This window comes from Myotis lucifugus, unplaced genomic scaffold (genome assembly GCF_000147115.1).
Source record: "Myotis lucifugus unplaced genomic scaffold, Myoluc2.0 scaffold_11, whole genome shotgun sequence".
Classification (NCBI taxonomy): domain Eukaryota; kingdom Metazoa; phylum Chordata; class Mammalia; order Chiroptera; family Vespertilionidae; genus Myotis; species Myotis lucifugus.
Window position 1 is genome coordinate 12,096,961 of NW_005871059.1, and position 18,450 is coordinate 12,115,410.

Below are 18,450 nucleotides of genomic sequence, written 5' to 3' on the forward strand. Positions count from 1 at the left end.
CGACAATTTTGGGAGGAGGGTGGTTTTGGGGTGGTTTGAAAAGGAGGAGGAATTTTAAGTCAGTAGAGAAGAAAAATGACTAACCACAGAGAAATTCGAAAAACCAGGACAGCCCTAACCGGTTTGGCTCAGTGGATAGAGCGTCGGCCTGTGGACTGAAGAGTCCCAGGTTCGATTCCGGTCAAGGGCATGTACCTTGGTTGCGGGCACATCCCCAGTGTGGGGTGTGCAGGAGGCAGCTGATCGATGTTTCTCTCTCATCGATGTTTCTAACTCTCTATTCCCTCTCCCTTCCTCTCTGTAAAAAATCAATAAAATATATTTTAAAAAGAAAAAAGAAAAACCAGGACAGTGATGTAAGCCAAGAGGAAGATGATCAGTTGATAGAGTGAAAAAAATCTAGGGGGATGACAGATTAAAAATTTGATTTAATGCCCTGGAAAGTTTTCCTAGACATGAAAGACTACACTTGGTTAAACAAAGATAATAAGACAATAATGGCACCAGAGTCCACATGTTTATTAACTTCGGTGAACAAAATTATGACAATAGATTCGGGAGAGTTGCAAGTTGAGGGAAGAAATTTTTCAGAATCAGAGAGTCCTGAATGTGTTTGTTGGGGTAGAATCCCTGAATGGAGAATCCATTGGGAGTAGGGAGAAGAAAGATTGAGCTTTCAAAGGAGGCAGGAGGGGAGCAGATGGCTTTAGGAGTTCCAGCACCTCCCCCTGGAAAGGGGAACGGTGATGAATGGGAGAGATTTTGAGATGGAGGTGGGAGCTCAAGACAGATGGCTTCCGTGTTCTAAGTAAAGTACAACACACAGTACAACGTGATGGTGTATGACATTTAACAGATGTCACCCATTCCTGCATTTTCATGTAACAGTCCTTGTTACAGACGCCACATTAAATTTGGAACACAGTCTATACAGGGCCTAAGGGCAGGATTTCGGTGTGTTTCTGTGTAACTGGTGACAGATGAAAACAAATTAGCAAAAGAATGGGAGAAGGGTGAAGCACACACCAAAAACAAAAACACGAACACAGAAAAATAAACACTAAGTCTTAATTTGGGGTGGAGGTCAGAGAGAGTACTCCTAGTTTACTTTAGTAGGTAGTAAATCAGAAGGTTGAAAATCAATCACTTCCCTTTCCCAAGGTTCTTCCAGAGTTCACCTCTCTAAATTCAGCTAAGAGACTCTTTCTGATGTTCGCAGCATTTTACACTCTGATGACTTAATGTAGTAAAAAATAACCTTTGCTTGGACCCAAGCTGAGGTTTAAAACTACCTTAACCACCCCCCCCCCTAAATCTGGTGCTTTATTTTTATTAGAAGTCTGATACGAGTGATTTGAATGTGATCAGTTTGCCTAATCCACTGTAGAAATGGCATTATGGGAAAATCCCTAAGTACACCACGGTGAAGTGTCTCTTAATCAAATCCTCTACTTAGCTAGTGAACCAGTAAACCAAATAAAAGCAGTCCACTCCTAGGCTCAGAGTGGCAGGTTTTTCATTAAAGAACGGTGGCGATTGTCACTTTAGCAAGAAATCCAACACTTCTCAGGCACTCTTGGGCATCCAATAGATTCTGCTGAAATCCTTAAGAGGGTTTTAAGCTGCTTGGAGCTTTCTGGTTCTGTTCAACCAGCCCAGGCTGTGGGAGTGCATTTCTGTGTAGCTAGATGGAACTGGTTGCTGCTCAATTTTGTTCCTCATGTTTCCATTTTTTTTGCAGGCCATATTTCCCCCTCAGCATTTTGTTGCTATCCTGTACTTGTCTGTTGGAGCAGAAATTGGTATCTCCTCACTTAATAATCTGTTTCTTTAAGAGAGAGAGAGAGAGAGAGAGAGAGAGAGAAACTGTTGCATGTTGCCTTTTTCCTGGTCTTCCTGAGCAAGCTGGACGGAAGTCACAAGGTAGTTACTAATGAGAAGCCAAGAATAAGAAAAGCCACATCATTGGGCACAAGTTTCACTAACTTGTATGCCCTGGGGCTCGCCAGACACATAGGCCCGGTGAGAAGACTGGTCAGCAGCAATGGCGTCCTGAAAAGCAGATCCAGGCCGGATCCCAGCTTGGAATCCCGCCTGTGTACTTCGGCTTTCCACGTGGCCTCGTACTCTTTTTGCCCTGTCACTATGAACTTCAAAACTGACCTGGCTGCTTCAAAGTTCATGGTGGAACTGGGCGTCCCGATGTCCTCCTCTCACCTGGGCTGATCTGCTTTCTTCTGTCCCAGATCCTGGAGCCACTCAGAGTCGCCGACCCCGCTCCAGACCTCCCGGAGTGGGCGGCGTGGGGGCCAGGAGCTCGGGGCCAGGTGCCTGGCTCCGCCCGCAGCTCTCGCAGCCCAGACCCTGTGGCGTCCAAGTGAGAGCCGCTGCCACGCCACACCTGCCCGCGAGGGGGCGCGCCGGGTCCCAGGCCTCTCCTGCTCGCCTGCGCTCGCGCCTCCTCCCTCCGACAGCGCTCACCTGTCTGGACTGCGGGCCCCAGAGGCGGGGGCCGGCGGGAGCCAAGCCGAGGAAGAGGGCGGAGCGGCTCTCGGGACGCGTCATCCGAGCACCATGGCGGAGCTAGGAGCTGGCGGCGACAGCCACAGGGGCAGCGATGGCGATGGCGCTGTGCAGAGCGAAACAGGTGACTGCGCAGCGCGGGCAGGCGGGGGTCCAGCGGGCGGGGCAGGGGCCAGCAAACCGGTGGGTGGGCTCGCGCGGGGCGCCGGCGATCCCCTCTTCTGCCCGCGCGGGGCCGCGGCGGGGAACGGCCGCCCCGATCTCTGCGCACCCGGGATCGGAGCGCACAGTCCCCCGGCCCTCCGCCACCGCCCGGCCCGGAGGTGCCCGAGTGCCGCGGGCCCGGTTCCGGTCGCCCTTTGGCGCTTCACCGCGACTTTCCCACAACAGGTGGAAACGCGCCAGGGAGCGCGGGCGGGAGGAGGAAATGGAGAAACGGTGGCTGCTCCCCTCCCACCTGCCGAGTTGAATGGGGAAATCGTATACCCCAAACCAAACAACCAGCCGGAAAGTCCTGGGCCAGGTGCGAGGGGCAGGATTCTCCGTTCCTGGGCACCTCTCCTCCCCCCTCCCCCGTGCCGGGGTCACACTCAGCTCCTCGGGGCTGTGTGCGTTGAAGACGACGGTGCTGAAGGGCGCGGGGGACATGCGGTGAGCCGTGCCCGTCCCCCGCCCTGGGGTCCGCAGTTCCGACCCGCGTCCCAGAAAGACTGAGGTCGCGGGCGCAGGAGGGCAGGGGCTGGTTGCTGGATGGTGGGGACCAGCGAGTGGGGGCTCGACGTGCTCAGACGGGACTTGAAAGGGTCCTCTGAGCTCGTGTTCCAAGTCCGTACACCAACCCTGGGTGAGAAGGGTGGTTCAGCCCCAAGGGCTCTGTGTTGGGGACCGCCCCCAACCCCCACAGCCTCCGCAGCACACTCGGGGACGGCGCTCGCGTCTCCCCCGCACCCCACATCCTATAGGTGGACGATTTTTGCGCTCCTGATAGGTTCTTTTGGAGACACTGTCTTGCAAACCCGCCCCTCTCTCCTAGTCCCCTCTTCTTTTATTCTGTTCTTGGCCGGTAAACTCTGGTACCTTCCTACACTTGAAAGGGGGGGGGGGTGAGGCAGTTTCTTATTTTTAGAAGAAATTCAGATTGCAACGCATTTGCTGCTTTACATACATACATAATCGGAAACAACTGTTTCCTAAATGTAAGACTCACCCCCCCCCCCGCACCCCACCCTACCAAAAGGTATTATTGATTTAAATGGCGTGCTTATTTTAATGTGAAAGGTCCAGAAAAGCTATAATAGTATCTGCTCTGCTTGGAAGAGTTGGGACACCTAAAGTCTAATGACTTCATCCCTCCAGCCAAAATACCCGCGGTTTAGTCCGACAAGGTGTCTTGAACTTGTTTACGTTGAAGTCATACTATTTCCAGGAGAGTGGTTTGAAAGATTTGTAGATCATTATTTAGGCTTGGGGTGGGGAAAGGGTGGCTAAGGGAGATGCTTTTGTAATTGCTTTAGAGAACTTGATGAACTGGGTGCCCCGGGTTAGACTCACCCAACTGAGGGCAACAGGAGGGCAGCGTCCTCACTGCGAATGTAAATGGTGCTTCTGAAACAAAATTGTTCAAGGTAGTGAATACACGCCCATTTGTGCTAAACAAACAAAAAGCAAAATACTTTTTAGAACCTGCCATGAACAACTTGTTCATATATGAGTGAATTGCAAACTAGCCTATTCAATGCCTGGGCAGGCTAATGAACCAAGGTTTCTAACAATTGACATACAGATCAACCATGTGGCTGTCAGTGAAATAGTTTCTTTTATGAAAATGGGAATTTAATTGGCTGCCATCTTCTTCACAGAAAACAGTTGTTTCATATCTTTGCCTAGACACTTCAAGTTCCAAGGGACAGTTTTTACTTGGCCTTTTGAATAACTGTTCTTTATAATTTACCTAAAACTTATTTCTGGCCCACATCTTTCTGTGGTGTTTTTTTTCCCCTCTAGCCCTTGATTACTATTAATGTTTTTAGTGTTCAGAAGCACCTGTGTGAGCAGGGGCCAAATAAAGAGCAAAGGAGAAAATATATTTTTTAAAATCCAGATAGCAATATTTTGATCAAATAAGTGCAGATTGCCTGGATTTTAACAGCTTAAGTTTTCCATATATTTAAAACATGTGACCTGTACACATAGGACCTCAATGCAGTACTTTATTCTTATGGACATATTTCACATACACATCCAACTGCTGCAAGTCTTCTTTTTTTTAAACAATCACAAGTTTGTAGAGAGGTGGTTTTTTCCCAGGGAGGCAACATTTGTTGAAGGATCTATTTTATCCCCTTTTTAGATCTAGTTCTTGTCAGGTAAAGTCCATTCCTAAATGTCTTAGTTTTAGTGTCCCTGTGCAAAGACTGGTTTAATTGCAGAGCAATTTATATTAGAATCTCAGATAATTATTAAAATAACACCCATAATGTGTTCATAATTACATACATATGTATGTGTGTGTATCAAAGATGGGTTGAACATTAGTGTTATACTGCCTGTAAGACAAGATATTTGTTAAGAATATTGAAAGGTACTATATAAATCTAACATTTTAAAAACCATATGTCCTTCAGCATATATTTATCTCCTCCTCAAAGGTAGTCAAATAACTTGCCTTGTGGTGAATTTTTTTTTCTTCAGGATGAACAGTTCTTTCACATATATTTTTCAATCGCCAGAGGTAATAAGTGAGAACTGAAAAAAATAATTGTCTTGGAAATAAGTTTCCATTTCACCACTAGAGGACGTCAAGTCCTTTTCAGGTTATTATTTTGAATAGTTCCATTGATTGATATTCACAAAACTGCCTCTGCCCAAGCTTTGTATATTTAATTTTATGTTGGTGCCCAGTAACAATGGAAAGGGAGTGTGCAGAGCTAATTCAATAACATAATTTTTATAAAGGCTGCTGATTGAGACCAAATTCAAAGCTGCTTTTGACTAATTCATGAGACTAAAAATATTCATGCACAGGTAATAGTTAATACCTGTAATCTTTGCATTTTGTTGCTTCTCCTTTGGAGAAATGACTTAGTACCTGGAATTGGGCTTTTTCTCATTTTAGCGAGCTGTGTGGTAGAAAAACATGGATTTTCCTTATGATCTTGGTAATGACATTTCACTGCATTTTTCCAAATTAAAAAGTGATCTTTAAGGTCTCACTTAGCTCTAAGGGTCTGCGAATATCTGCAAATAAAAATTGTAAGAGGTTCAGGCTACAAGTTAGTGTTAAACTTGTCCCTTTTGAAATTCAGGTCCCAAAGCTAGTAATGCTTCGTTGAGGTGCCCAGATGACTTTTTCCCATTGTTTTGTGGCGAACTCTTACCTTTACATATTGCTTTTCACTTGTCAAAAGGTACTGGTGTTCCAGCAGAAGGTTGTTACATGCTCCCTGGGAGGCGCTTAGATTGTGTTGTGATTGAGTTGGACACCCATGCCAAACCATGTTGACTTATTTTTCTTGGATTTCTATGGTGCTCGCAGGTTTTTTGTTTTGTATTACTCTATCATAGTTCCAAATTTTAAGTTGCGTCCTAAAATCTTATTGCTATGGAATTATCACACTTTAAATCATTAGGGTATACTTTCATTCCCTTTAAACCACAAAGATGGACGTCCCAGATCTATTTTGACTTTAAACCAGTCACTATCACTTCATTGAATATGTTTCTGTACAAGGAAAATAGAGGAAGTGTATACAGCTTGCGTCTGCACGACTTTCATGAGAAGCAAGCAGTTGGGGTTTCTTCAAAGTACATAAACGAAAAAGAAAATATCAGTAAGCCATCTTATTTGTTAGTCACCAATTTTAGAAGAGACTTTCTCAAATTGCAGGGGCTCATTTACAAGGCCTATCATGTGTGTGGGCATGTGGTGGGTGAGAGACTTTTCTCCCTAAGAAAATAATGTCCAGTTCAATTTTTAATTTAGATTTTTATCTTTTTAAAAGTTCAATAACATTAAATCTTAAAATATATCACTTCCTTGGGTGGGTTGTGGATTTAGATGCTCTGAGTAATGCTCTCTGATTTTCCTTATATAGTAGACACTGTGTTAATTGATTAATCAAATGTATCTTAAGCCGTCCTTAAAATATTAAAATTATATAATTCTTCAATAAAGTTTTATTCTTAAGAACAAAGTAATATTATTATATATTAACACACTTGACACTAGAATAAACCCAGAAATTTATTTTGCAACAGTGGCTTTCTACCTCTTACCTTCTCTGTGAAAATGCTCTTATATATGTAGAAAGGTATATCTACTAGTATATGCTTTGTAAAGTGATTTTGCATAACTCCCAGTGTCAGGAGCTAAAATAGAAGTAGAAGAGATGGCTCTACAGTAGAAAGAAAGCATTGAAATAAATTGAGAAATGGGGAGTGGAACTATTTTTAGTCTAGGAGAGCTATGGGAGGGCATATTGCTTTTGAATAGAAAAACCACATGGTCTTATAATCCAGTGAAACCTCACAGGGAACAACTCTAGTTTGGCATTTCTGATTGAGTCTTTGGTGGTCCCGCTGTAACTAAAGTAGTCAAATTTGAGAGTGTCATTCCATTTATTTACAAACTGATCAGGTCCAACATTGGCATTGGCCTGCTACTCACTGGAAAAAAATCATGGAGAAAAAATGGTCCCAATCATCAACCAACTTGTGCAACAGAAATTTAAACCATTTCTATGATTAGAGCCACACTTCATTGTGACAGCATTGGAGGATTCAGGGAGCACCCTCAGAGAGTGTAAGCCTTCAAGGTTTTGGAAGAGAGAAGGTAGGAGCCCAGGATGTCAGGAGGAGCAAAAGGCTATTCTGAATCTGGTGATTGGCTCACAAATAAGCCTTCAGCCACCCTTGAAACATTTAAATTTATATAATTTTTCAGTAAAAATAATGTATTATTAAAAATAAGATAGTATTATTATATATTGATACACTTAACACTAGAAGAAACCAGGTGGATGGAGTTCAGACACCTGAACTGGGCATTCCCAACCGTTGTGAAGGGTACAATGACTTTTTGCTTTACAAAGCATATTGTTGTTTTCTATTATGGATGACCCTATCGGGAAACATGTTCATAAAATAATTTGCAGTTTATTTAAAGCACATCTTTTGGTTATATAAACCTCCCTCTTTTTGTTGGTAAACCGAGAACAAGAACAAGGTCTTTTTCCAGTGAGCTGGATGAAGCCTGTACCTGGGCTCCATAGGGACATGGGCGCTGCTTGTTTTAGGACAAATCACTTCCCATGTGCCGATGTGGATATAGCAACCAGGTAGTACTGTCTCCAGCAAAAAAAAAAACACAAAAAAACAAAATAAAAAATTGAGAGGGAGAAATTTTTATTATGATTTTGATTTTTTTAAAGAAATATTAAAAATATATATATTGTTATTGATTTCAAAGAGGAAGGGAGAGGGAGAGAGAGATAGAAACATCAATGATGAGAGAGAATCATTGATTGGCTGCCTCCTGCATGCCCCCTACTGGGGATTGAGCCGGCATCCTGGGCATGTGCCCTTGATCAGAATTGAACCTGGGACCCTCCAGTCTGCAGGCTGATGCTCTATCAACTCATCCAAACCGGCTAGGGCATAAATTTGATTTCTTCACTGCAATATTGCATGTGTCTGGAACAGTCCCTTTTTAATACATCAAAGATTTTAGTGCCATTAACAATGGGAGTGTAGCATTATGCTAAAAGGGAAAATGGTCCATTTGTGGTGTTTTGGAAAGTTTGGGAAAAGACGCTTTTGTGATTATAATGCTTCCTCAATTGCTTGTCTAAAATTCACATGAATTTTAAGGCAGGGGCTTAAAACTTGGATGTGAAAGGTGAAAGGGTTTTAGAGATGAGGTTTGGGTAGTCCTAAGTGTGCTTATCAACCTGTTCATCCTTCTGAGATGTTATCCTATCTAATAATAGACAAACATGGTAATTGACCGTACCTTCACTATGCCTCCCATTGGCTAATCAGCTCGATATGCAAATTAACAAAGATGGGTGGCTAATTTGCATACTGCAACAAAAGATGGTGGCTAGTTTGCATACTGGAGGCGGGGCCGGCAATCCATGACCTGGCGAGGGAGCAAAGCGGCGGAGAAGGGAGAGAGCCCAGGTGGCAGAGAAGGGAGGGAGCCGAGAGCTAAGCGGGGAAGGGAGGGAGCGAAGGCAGTGGAGAAGGGAGCGAAGCCCGCCTAGGTGGCCTTCGCTCCCTTCTCTGCTTCGCTCTGTTCTCAGGAAGCCCTATTCTTGCAGGAATCTTCCTGCAACGGGCATCTGGCTTCTATATAAAGCCCCCTAAAATCTCAATGGCTTGAGGTTAGGCAAGACTAAAACAAGATAAACATATTGTATATCTAGTTCTTGGAAATTAATGCTTCATATCTTATTTAAAAGCAATTATTGATGCATTAGGAATCTTTTTGGCTTAGCAGTTGAAAATTTCAAAAGTGTCTGGGCTTGCTATTTAATCCTAAGTATATTTGTCTCTTATCTGTATAATTTAGCTTAAGGCTTTGGGTGTTCTGGTTGGTTAATGACAATTACAGTGGATATGCTAATCCTTTTCAGTGTGGGCCTTTAACAGAATGAAAATGACCAAGCCTCAAACTTACCCACTATGGTTATATAATTTGGCATTTCAATTAGATATTTCTTTCCTCTATGTTGATTTCAGAACTATTTTGGAGAACTGTATATAATTTTTTTTTGTCAGCATTGACTTTAGTTATCAAATGAATCAGTAACTACCATATATAAAGTTTTGTACCTCAAACCTTCATACACACTTTATTTTCTTATGAAATACATGTTTTATTCCACCCTCATCCACATGTCTACATACTTTAGTTTTCTTCTATGACAACAAGGAAGGTTTTTTTTATTTTTTTAAGTCCTCATTACTCTACTTTCTAAATCATTTAATGTTGAGACAATCAGACTGCTTGGTTTATATAGTGATAAAAGGATTTATTTGGTAATGCTTTGAAGCTGACCTGTATTGGAGTCTCAGTAAGATGTCATTAATGAAAACAGGGGTGTTAATGGGTCCATTCTGCGATGCCCTGACCCCAGTTTATGAATATTATTTTAATAGAGCATTGCAATATTGGGCAATGATTTGAGAAAATAGTTTTTAGTGAAGAATCTGATCATTGACACGTAGACCTTAGATTTTGGAATGGCATGCTTTTATTTGCAGCATGTTGATTTTAGTATGGGAATAGAGCATCTTAATCTCTCTTGGGTTAATTTGATGTCAACTTGACTAGGCCACAGTGTCTGGTTTTTTAGTCAAACACTAATCTCGATGTTGCTGTGAAGGCATTTTGCAGATAAGATTAACATTTATAGTCAGTTGACCTTAAGTAAAGGCGATTACCCTTAATAATATTGAGGCTCCATCCAATCAGCTGAAGCCTTCAGAGAAAAAAAAAACAGAAAAAGTCCCAGAAAAGGTCTTTTACCTCAAGGCTGTAACATAGAAATCCTACCTGAGTCTTCAGCCTGCTGGCCTTCCCTTCAAATTCTGCGCTTGCCAGCCTCCACAGTTGTAATAATCATTATTTCTTAATATAAATCTATATATATATATATATAGATTTAGTAAATCTATATATATATATATATATTTACTAACTATACTTTTCTCCAGAGAAACAGAACCAAAAAAAACTGTATGAGAACCGTGACTGAAATATTGACCCTCAGAAAATCAAGGATTTACCCCCAAAATTATGCAAAGACATCCTAGTTATTTTTAAGAGAAAATTTTAAAATAATTTAATCTAATTTTAAGGTCAAAACAAAGGATATTAAACCTTCCTGAATTGAAAAAAATTTTTTATTGATGTCAATTTTAATTTCAGAGAGTTTTAGGAGAAAGAATTGGGAAGAGCAGCAAAGTATCTAAGGACAGGATTGGGGAAATGTCTCAATACATTCTAAGCCATATTGTTCTTCACCTGTCCAATTCTTTACTGGCCTAAAGACCCCCGGCTGTCACTCTCCTTAATGTGACCCTAAAGTAATAAACTGAATTGGTTTACCATTCTTCAGTATTGCTTTTCTCACACAGACCTTTAGATGTCATCTCTCAAGTCACATAGCCTTAGTGATCCATCCATTCAAAGTTGTGTCATTGAGGGAAAACCTATATACCTTACTCATCTTTACCTCCCTTCCTAGAGTTTTCCACATAGTTGGTTTTCCTTAAGTGGCAGGAAGGTGAGAGAGTGAGGAAGTCTGCAAGCCGCAGGTGCAGGAATCATAGCGTGGCCCCCCTCTAACCAGAACACCCAGTGAGGCTTCCGTTGTTGTTTAGCTTTAAGTCTGAAACCTCTGGGGGGCATCAGTTGAATGAGTAAAACAATACAATGGAACTGCCTTCAAATGTAGCCATGGGAGGTCTAAGTGCAGAGGGACAGTGACAGCAAGAGGAGGGCTGTCTGATCTCTCGTAGGCTTTTCCTCTCTGCCTGACTGTTTTCCCCTGGACATGTAGCTCCAGTTCCCATTTTCATCAGGTCATGGAATCACAGGATCAGAAGAGACTCTGGAGATTTAAAAATCCAGTCTGTCGACAATGCATGAACGCAACACTTCATCCCAGATGGGTGTATGTGCACAGCTGTCTTCAGTGATGGAAAGCGCAGCTTGTTATGTGCTAACTTCCAATTATCAGTCCCAGAACTACACAAAAAGTAGCAATCCTTCCACACATTAACCTTTAATTCGGTTATTTCATTCCTTCAGAGTCTTGTCTTATTTCTCCAGAGGAAAATGTCTCTTCTTTCAAATGATCCTGTGATCAGTCCTAGCTTGCTCTCTTCTGAATGTGTTCTAATTCATCATTCCATTTGAAGTCTCTAGCTCAGACCATGTGATCTGAGGACCAGAAACTACAGAAGGCTGTTCCCTTCATTCAGCATTCTGGATGTCTGCTGATAGCGCCCATGATACTGTTAGGATTTTTACTGCCTCATCACGGTGGCCAAGTGTAGTGAGCTTGCTGTCCAAAGACCCTCCTTCCTGTACCTGCTGAAGGTTGGGGAGGTCTTCATGCTGTACCTGTGCAGTTGTATTTTTTAATACAAAAAATGGTATAAAAAATGGTGTTCAGCCCAGCCGGCGTGGCTCAGTGGTTGAGTGTTGACCTATGAACCAGGAGATCACTGTCAGGGCACATACCTGGGTTGCAGGCTCGATCTCCAGTAGGGGGCGGACAGGAAGCAACCAATCGATGATCCTTTCTCATTACTGATGTTTCTATCCCTCTCTCTCCCTCTCCACTCCTCTCTGAAATCAATAAAAAAATATTTTATGAAAGAGTTGTTCGTATGTATCACTAAATTAATCTTTTTAGCTATAGCCCATTATTTTGATCTGTTGAGATCATTTTGGACCTGATGCTAGGCATCTCTCAGCTTTGTTTAATCTACAAACATAAGGCCTTGTTCTCCTCTAAATCTGTAATAAATGTTCTTATTCATCATCTTTCCTTTCTCTTGCCCCTTTCTCCAGCTTTCACCTGAATTGTTGCAGGAACTTAGTATCCATGATCACCCCCTGAAATAAGCCTTCCACGCTGCCTGGGGTGCCTGTTAAAAACTGTGAGGGATTCTTGTACTCTTGTCTTTGCCATCTAGTCCCTTGGCCATCACTTGAGATCCCTTTTCCCCACGTGGACAACGTAGTTACGTAACTGGTTTTTCTCTCAAGTCTCACTCCTTCTTCCTCCAGCCCATCCTTTCCAGCTGCCAGACTGGCCTGCTTGGGCCACACTTTCAGTCATCAACACCCCTGAGTGGCTCCCCTTGCTTTGTTTAGTGGGTGAACATTATATCATTTGGCTGCTGCCTCCCCTCTCATGTCATCCCCAAAGCCCCTCATTTTGCATCCTTAACATGATTTTGTGACTCCTAAAGCAAGACAAGGAACCACTGTTTCTTAGGTTTTGTTTTTTTTATTTAATCTTTCTAATAGGATGGCTCAAAAATAAAACAGCATGGGACTGCTTACAGACCAATGATGAATTAGATCACTTTTAGAACACAGTCCTGGGATATCTGTTTGATGATTCTGTTGAACCCAGCAATTGATTTTGTTGCCTCATTTTTAATCTGTAGAATTGGATATCTAACCTAATAAGGGTGTCACTATTAGAGGAGAGGACTTATGGGGCACATTTTGACTTTTGTCAAGTTCAAGAGTTCATGTAATGTACATGAATAAACTATTATCAGTGAGAATAACGAACAGGAGGGCCTACAGGCATTCTAACGTCTGTTCCTGGGTTAAACTTGAATGTGGCACTTTATAGTATATGCATCTTAGCTAGTGATGCCTCACGTTTAGGAAAGGGTTTTAAAGAAAGCTTAGTATCCACGCCTGACGTTGAGATAAATGAACCCGTGGGGTTAACATTTGGTGGTGGTGGAGCAGACGTGGGAAAATGGATTCTGCCGCAGAGCACATTGTTCACGATGCAGCAGCGATTTATAGAAATGGAACAAAAGGCACGGCAGGGACTAGCACCTCTTCACTGATGGCATGTCACTGCTACAGTAGTATTTACTGTTTTCCTTATGTGCCTGTTAACGCAAGGTGGTAAAATGGAGATCAAAGCAAACCTGCCTTTTTCTTTTCCTTTCAAAGGGCCAGTCTTTCTTGGGGCAGGATTTCTTTGTCCAGCAGCCTGCTGGCAGCTCTGCATGTGCTTGAAGATGGCACAGAAGCCATCGGGAAGTAGTACTGTTCTAGGAAACCCTTTAACTTCAAGAATGGGGACGACAGACACCCAGTGGGGGCCCTTTTTGTTCCCCAGGGATTGTTTGGTTCCACGTCAACCTGCACTGGCTTTGTCATTTTCAAACCATAACAGGGTGTGTGTTTTTAAGTTGCTTTAAAATGTGGATTTAAAAATCTCTTGCTAGAAGTAAATTGCAGTTTAGAGAGATGCATTATTTAAAAGATTCCTGAAGTCCAGTAGATTTGAAGACTTATTAATCAACTCCTCTAATGTAGAAACGCGCAGATACATTTTGGCATTTCTGGGTTCCGCTGACAAGGCATTAACTTACATGTATCTAGAAATTTAATTTACCAGTGCCTGGCCATTGGATGCAGCAGTAATAATTTCTGTTTTCAACTATGGTCCTCAATGAGTACAAATCAGGCTCTTTCCCGTTTCAGTTATGTTTCTGTACAGCTCACTAGGCGTTTAGAAGGGAAAACCTGGGTATGTTTCTCACTTGGTTAAGCAGATTTCTCTCTGCAAGAGGATATTTTTGGATTCACTCATGAGCTATGCTGTTTTCCAATTTTATCGTCAGAACATAAGGGCTTAGGAAGCATAAATGTGAGCAGAGCCTGAAGGTATGTGTGTGCACGCATGCATGTGCCTACATGCATTTAGTCATTTATATAACATTGTGACAGCCAGGCCCCAGTCATGAGCTGATGTCCCCTGCACATCAGCAAGTTTGACTCTGCTCCATATTCACCCACCTCAGGGGTTGGAGCTAGGCCAGAGGTATCAGGTAGCCAGAGTGGATGGACAGACACAAATCATTGTGTACAAGGGAGTGGGGCTGGGGTTGGGGGTGGGGTGGGGTGAGGTGGGAACAGCAGTTGTTCAAGGCCTGCCGGCATGTTTCATTCATAGTGGTGAAAAGTAGTACCATTTCACCTGTGATTGTGAGTACATTTCATGATGATACGGCAAACATTTTTTCCCCTGTATGAAGCCAATCTAGTTGTAAAATCTACCCTTCTGCATTACGCAGTGTCTCATTTCTCTCAAGTTTGTACAAAGTCTTCTTAATACATCATTTCTTATTTTAACAATGTAAACAAAACAATTGCAAAACCCAGTAGACTCTTGGGAGTCTGCAGACACCAGTTCCTATGGGAACTGAATTAAGGTTCTGTATCTGCAGGTGACACGCAAGGCCGGTTGTACCACATCAAACTGAAAATGCTTATTAGTGTTGGGAAAGAGTGAAAGAATTTAGAGTAGTCTATCTTTTACTTGTGGGGACACTTAAATTTAACTTACTGTCCCCCTTTCCATATATGCTTTTGTTTTGGATCAGAGTATAAAAGGGAGAAGACTGTAGCCCCATGCCCCCACCAGGTCAAACCCACAGTGTTCCTGCAATTAACTAAGAGTTAACTCCTATATCCATTAAAGACTGGGTTTGAGTATTTATGAAACTAATCTCAAATGTATTTGTTTGTGTTAAATGAGGTGAAAAATGTGTACTTCATGGGTAAAGGGGAAAATCCTTCCTTTATTATGGTTATTTGATCTTGGACTGTTTGCTTCCCAGTGACTGGTCACAGCTGTGACTGGGACTCTGCCAGCCGGCGCTGGAGTCGGAATTCACGGGGCTGCGGGATGAAAGCACCTCGGCTTCAGAGAAGATGGGCCTGGGTTTAATCCTGACTCAGTGATGTAACTGTGGCTTTAACCTCTTTAAGCCTCAGTTTCCTGATCTGCAGGGCTACTGTAACTGACAAAGTTGACGTATCCAAGGCACCTAGCACAGCATCTGACATAAAGTTGAACACATTCCCAGACGATGGGCTATTATTACATTCCTTTATTTGGCCCCACACTACTTCATGGCTTGTATGATGGTGGCTACTTTTTAAAAATATATTTTTAATGATTTCAGAGAGGAAGGGAGAGGGAAAAAGAGATAGAAACATCGGTGATGAGAGAGTCATTGATTGGCTGCCGATTGCAAGTCCCACACCGGGAATCGAACTGTGACCTCGTGGTTCATAGGTCGACACTCAAACACTGAGCTACGCCGGCTGGGCAGTGGTGGCTACTTTTGAGTCAAGGTTAAACCTAGGCCCATCTGCTAAAAGGCAGTTTAGCTTCTACATACGTGTGTGTGTGTGTGTGTGTGTGTGTGTGTGTGTTTTGCTAGTGTAAATCCTCACCTGATTCTCTGGAATTAGAAGAAAGAAACCAAAGTGGATATGAAAATAATATTGGCCTATGTTTATTGATCATCTGATTAAAGAAAAATAGTAACCTTTAAAATATCATGTTTAATTCCGAAAAAAAAAGGATGAGTGTCAAACAGAATTATGGAATTATTTAACCAATTTGTAACCACTTCATTTCTTAAACAACAAGATCTGGAACACTGAGGCACAGGTCCTCCCTCTCCTTCCCTGTCCACATCTTGCCCTCGGATCTAGGAATCTAAACTATGTAGGCCACATGTCTGTGCTAAGGAGAAGCCCTGGACTAAGAAGACGGAGACCTACATTTTCATTGCAGACCTCCTGCCAGCTATCATTGATCCGGGAAAGGAATTTTGCTCCATGGGCCTCAGTTTTCTCACATGTAAAATGACACTGATTCAGGAGCTTTCTCACACCCATTCAGCTCTAAAACTCCATTTATTCTATTGCAAATCTCTACCTCATGCATTAATGTGATTTTAAATAAACTCCATGTCTGAAATGTCCTGCATTTCTTCAAGCCCCAGAGTTAAACACGTGTTAACTTAATTAAATGCCCATCTTTGGAGGGAAGAATTTTTTTTTTAAGCATAGATTTGCTAACCATCTAGTACATTTGCAGCACTGAGGCTGGCAATATGAGTAGATAAAAAATAGAGGTATTCCTAGAAGGAATTGATAGCTGAACTGGAAACACCTTGAAAATAATTGCACCAAAAGTGGACTAGTTTACAACAAATGTATTATAAAATATCATAAAAGCAGGTGATATTTATTAAGTACTTCTTACTGCTAGTACTACACTAATGTAATCCTTGCTCTTAATCCGATAAGGTAAATGATATCATCACCCCAACATCACAGAGAAAACCAAGGGACACAACAGGAAAGTGAGTTGTTCACAAAGGATTTAGAGAGGATATTTCATTTGCCCTAGAGCCCTGAGATCCCCTTCTGGATCCGGAGGTTTAACTATTGAGAAAAAGTATAAGAGTGGTGTAGGGCGAGAGGATTTGGACTTTCTAAGCAGACTTGAATTTTAGTGAAAGGCAAAAGAAAAGAAAAAAAGTATTTTCTGAATTTGGCAGTTGGCATCTTCTAGTGTTATTTATTGTAAATTTAACCTCTTTCATACACAGCATAAATTTTAGGGAGCCTAGAACCGAAGAGTTTTAAAATGAGAAAGCTTTTATTTCAGCAGAAAACAATAATCACATGATTGTGTGCTTTGGAGAAAACAGTCCAAAATGGGACTGGAATTGGGTCAAGTGTTGCGAATGGCTCTGCTGGTAGTGACTTTCCCGAAGCCTGTGTGTGTGTGTGTGGGGGGGGGGGGGCAGGGGGGGTGGTTGCGGGGGAGTTTGCTGGATAGAATCCAGGCAGTTGTTTCCCCCTTTGGAGGGTTGTAGTCTCATTTGTATCTACTCGCCTTGTAGAAAGGGTATTCTAAATTGTGATTTGAGAATAGGTACGGTTCTCCTCCTTCCTGTCTTCACTAGAGGGTCTCAGGTGTGGCCAGGCTTGTGTTTATACAGACCCTGGGGTTGTAAGAATGTCCAGAAAGTTGGGATGTGTTACCCAGTGTGAAGTGAGCTGTCGGGTACCAGCGTGCCTTCCTTCATCCAGGGACTGGCAAACATTGTTGCCAGAGAAGAATCTGGCCCCCAGAAGAAGAAAAGGCCTTCCTGCCTTGAGCCCTTTTCTCTCTGCTGCTGATTGTGCAAGCAGAACTGCATTCCTCCTCCCAGCCTGCCGCCCGCCGCTGCTCAGGGGAAGAGGGAGCTGCCCTGCAGACTGGCTGCCTCGCCTCACTCTGTAACCCTCTGCTGGTGAGTTCCCAGGGCCCGCATCCTGGAGGCTGCGGCTTCTCTTCTCTCCGAGGACATGGAGCCGCTCCCAGCCCTCCTTGATTAGGACATGTCAGGGTTGTCAGGGCAACTGCTAATGGCAGTGGATCCTGTTTTCCCCTCCGTGCTGTGTGCTGGGTATTTTCTCGTGCGGTGTCAGGAAGAAGATTGGCCAAGGGTGCTGCCGCAGGAAGGAGAACCGGGGATCTGAGTGAACAGGTTCGGCAGTGCACGGAGGCATCTGAACCTGCGTGCCTTTCATAGGGCTTTTCTGGAAAGTGTGTGTGTGTGTGTGTGTGTGTGTGTGTGTGTGTGTAAGAGAGAGCCAGAGCTAGCACATGTGCCTGTGGGGAGTCAGTGGGAGGGGGCTCTTAGGGGGGGTCGCTGCTAGGTGAGGGGGAACTGCAGGGCCTCAGTTGCCAACTGGCTGGTAGTATCTGTCAGCTGTCTGCACACTGTTTACCCATAGGGGATCTATTACAAGTGCTCAAATGATCGGGCAGCTTAGAAACTAGCAGCTTCCTGGGAGCTGCAATTACATAAGCATATATTTTTAATACAATAATAATTAAAAAACAAGTAGCAGCGGTATGCCTGGATCAGCTACAGTTCTCCGGCAAGAGAGACTGAAGAAGACCAATGCAAGGCCAGTTCCCCTTGGTTTATTCACCATTAATGAGGAAGATGAACAGCAAAAGAATGGAAATTCCAGAAGACCGAAAGGTATGCATTAGCTCTGCCCTTTGGTGGGAGCCAGCCCATTTCCCACGCTGCCTATAGCACATTTTACAAACTGTGTTGGTGGTGCATGCTGTGTGGAGTGTGTGCTTGTGACCTCCTAGCACACTTTGATGGTGTTATTGACGCACCCGAGGGCTATGTACGCTTGAAATGGGGAAGAGATTTTAGCAGATTTGGTAGGTTTCAGATCAGCTGCCTTTTGACAGGAGCTACTTTCCTGGCAGAGAGCTTTAATTTGCACATGATCACTTAAACAGTTACCAGGGACTCTGTCCTCCTCAGGGGGAGGAG

General features: G+C 43.1%; 1 protein-coding gene and 1 long non-coding RNA gene across 10 annotated transcripts in view; one reads left to right on the forward strand and one right to left on the reverse strand.

Moving 5' to 3' along the window:
- Positions 1-2,462, reverse strand: part of LOC111825024 — a 41,237-nt gene extending 38,775 nt beyond the window's left edge. For both annotated transcript variants that reach the window (XR_002828132.1, XR_002828131.1), the window contains exon 1: positions 2,164-2,462. This is a non-coding gene — a long non-coding RNA (uncharacterized LOC111825024). The remainder of the gene's footprint in view (positions 1-2,163) is intronic.
- A 58-nt stretch (positions 2,463-2,520) lies between these two features.
- Positions 2,521-18,450, forward strand: part of MAP7 (microtubule associated protein 7) — a 132,077-nt gene continuing 116,147 nt past the window's right edge. For 2 of the 8 annotated variants that reach the window (XM_023750208.1, XM_014451883.2), the window contains exon 1: positions 17,775-18,141. In XM_023750208.1, coding sequence (XP_023605976.1) covers positions 18,009-18,141 — 133 coding nt within the window. In that variant the 5' untranslated portion in view covers positions 17,775-18,008. Of the gene's footprint in view, positions 2,648-17,774; positions 18,142-18,450 lie in introns of those variants that run through there. The other 6 variants (XM_023750209.1, XM_023750213.1, XM_023750211.1 and 3 more) reach the window with 6 other exon arrangements.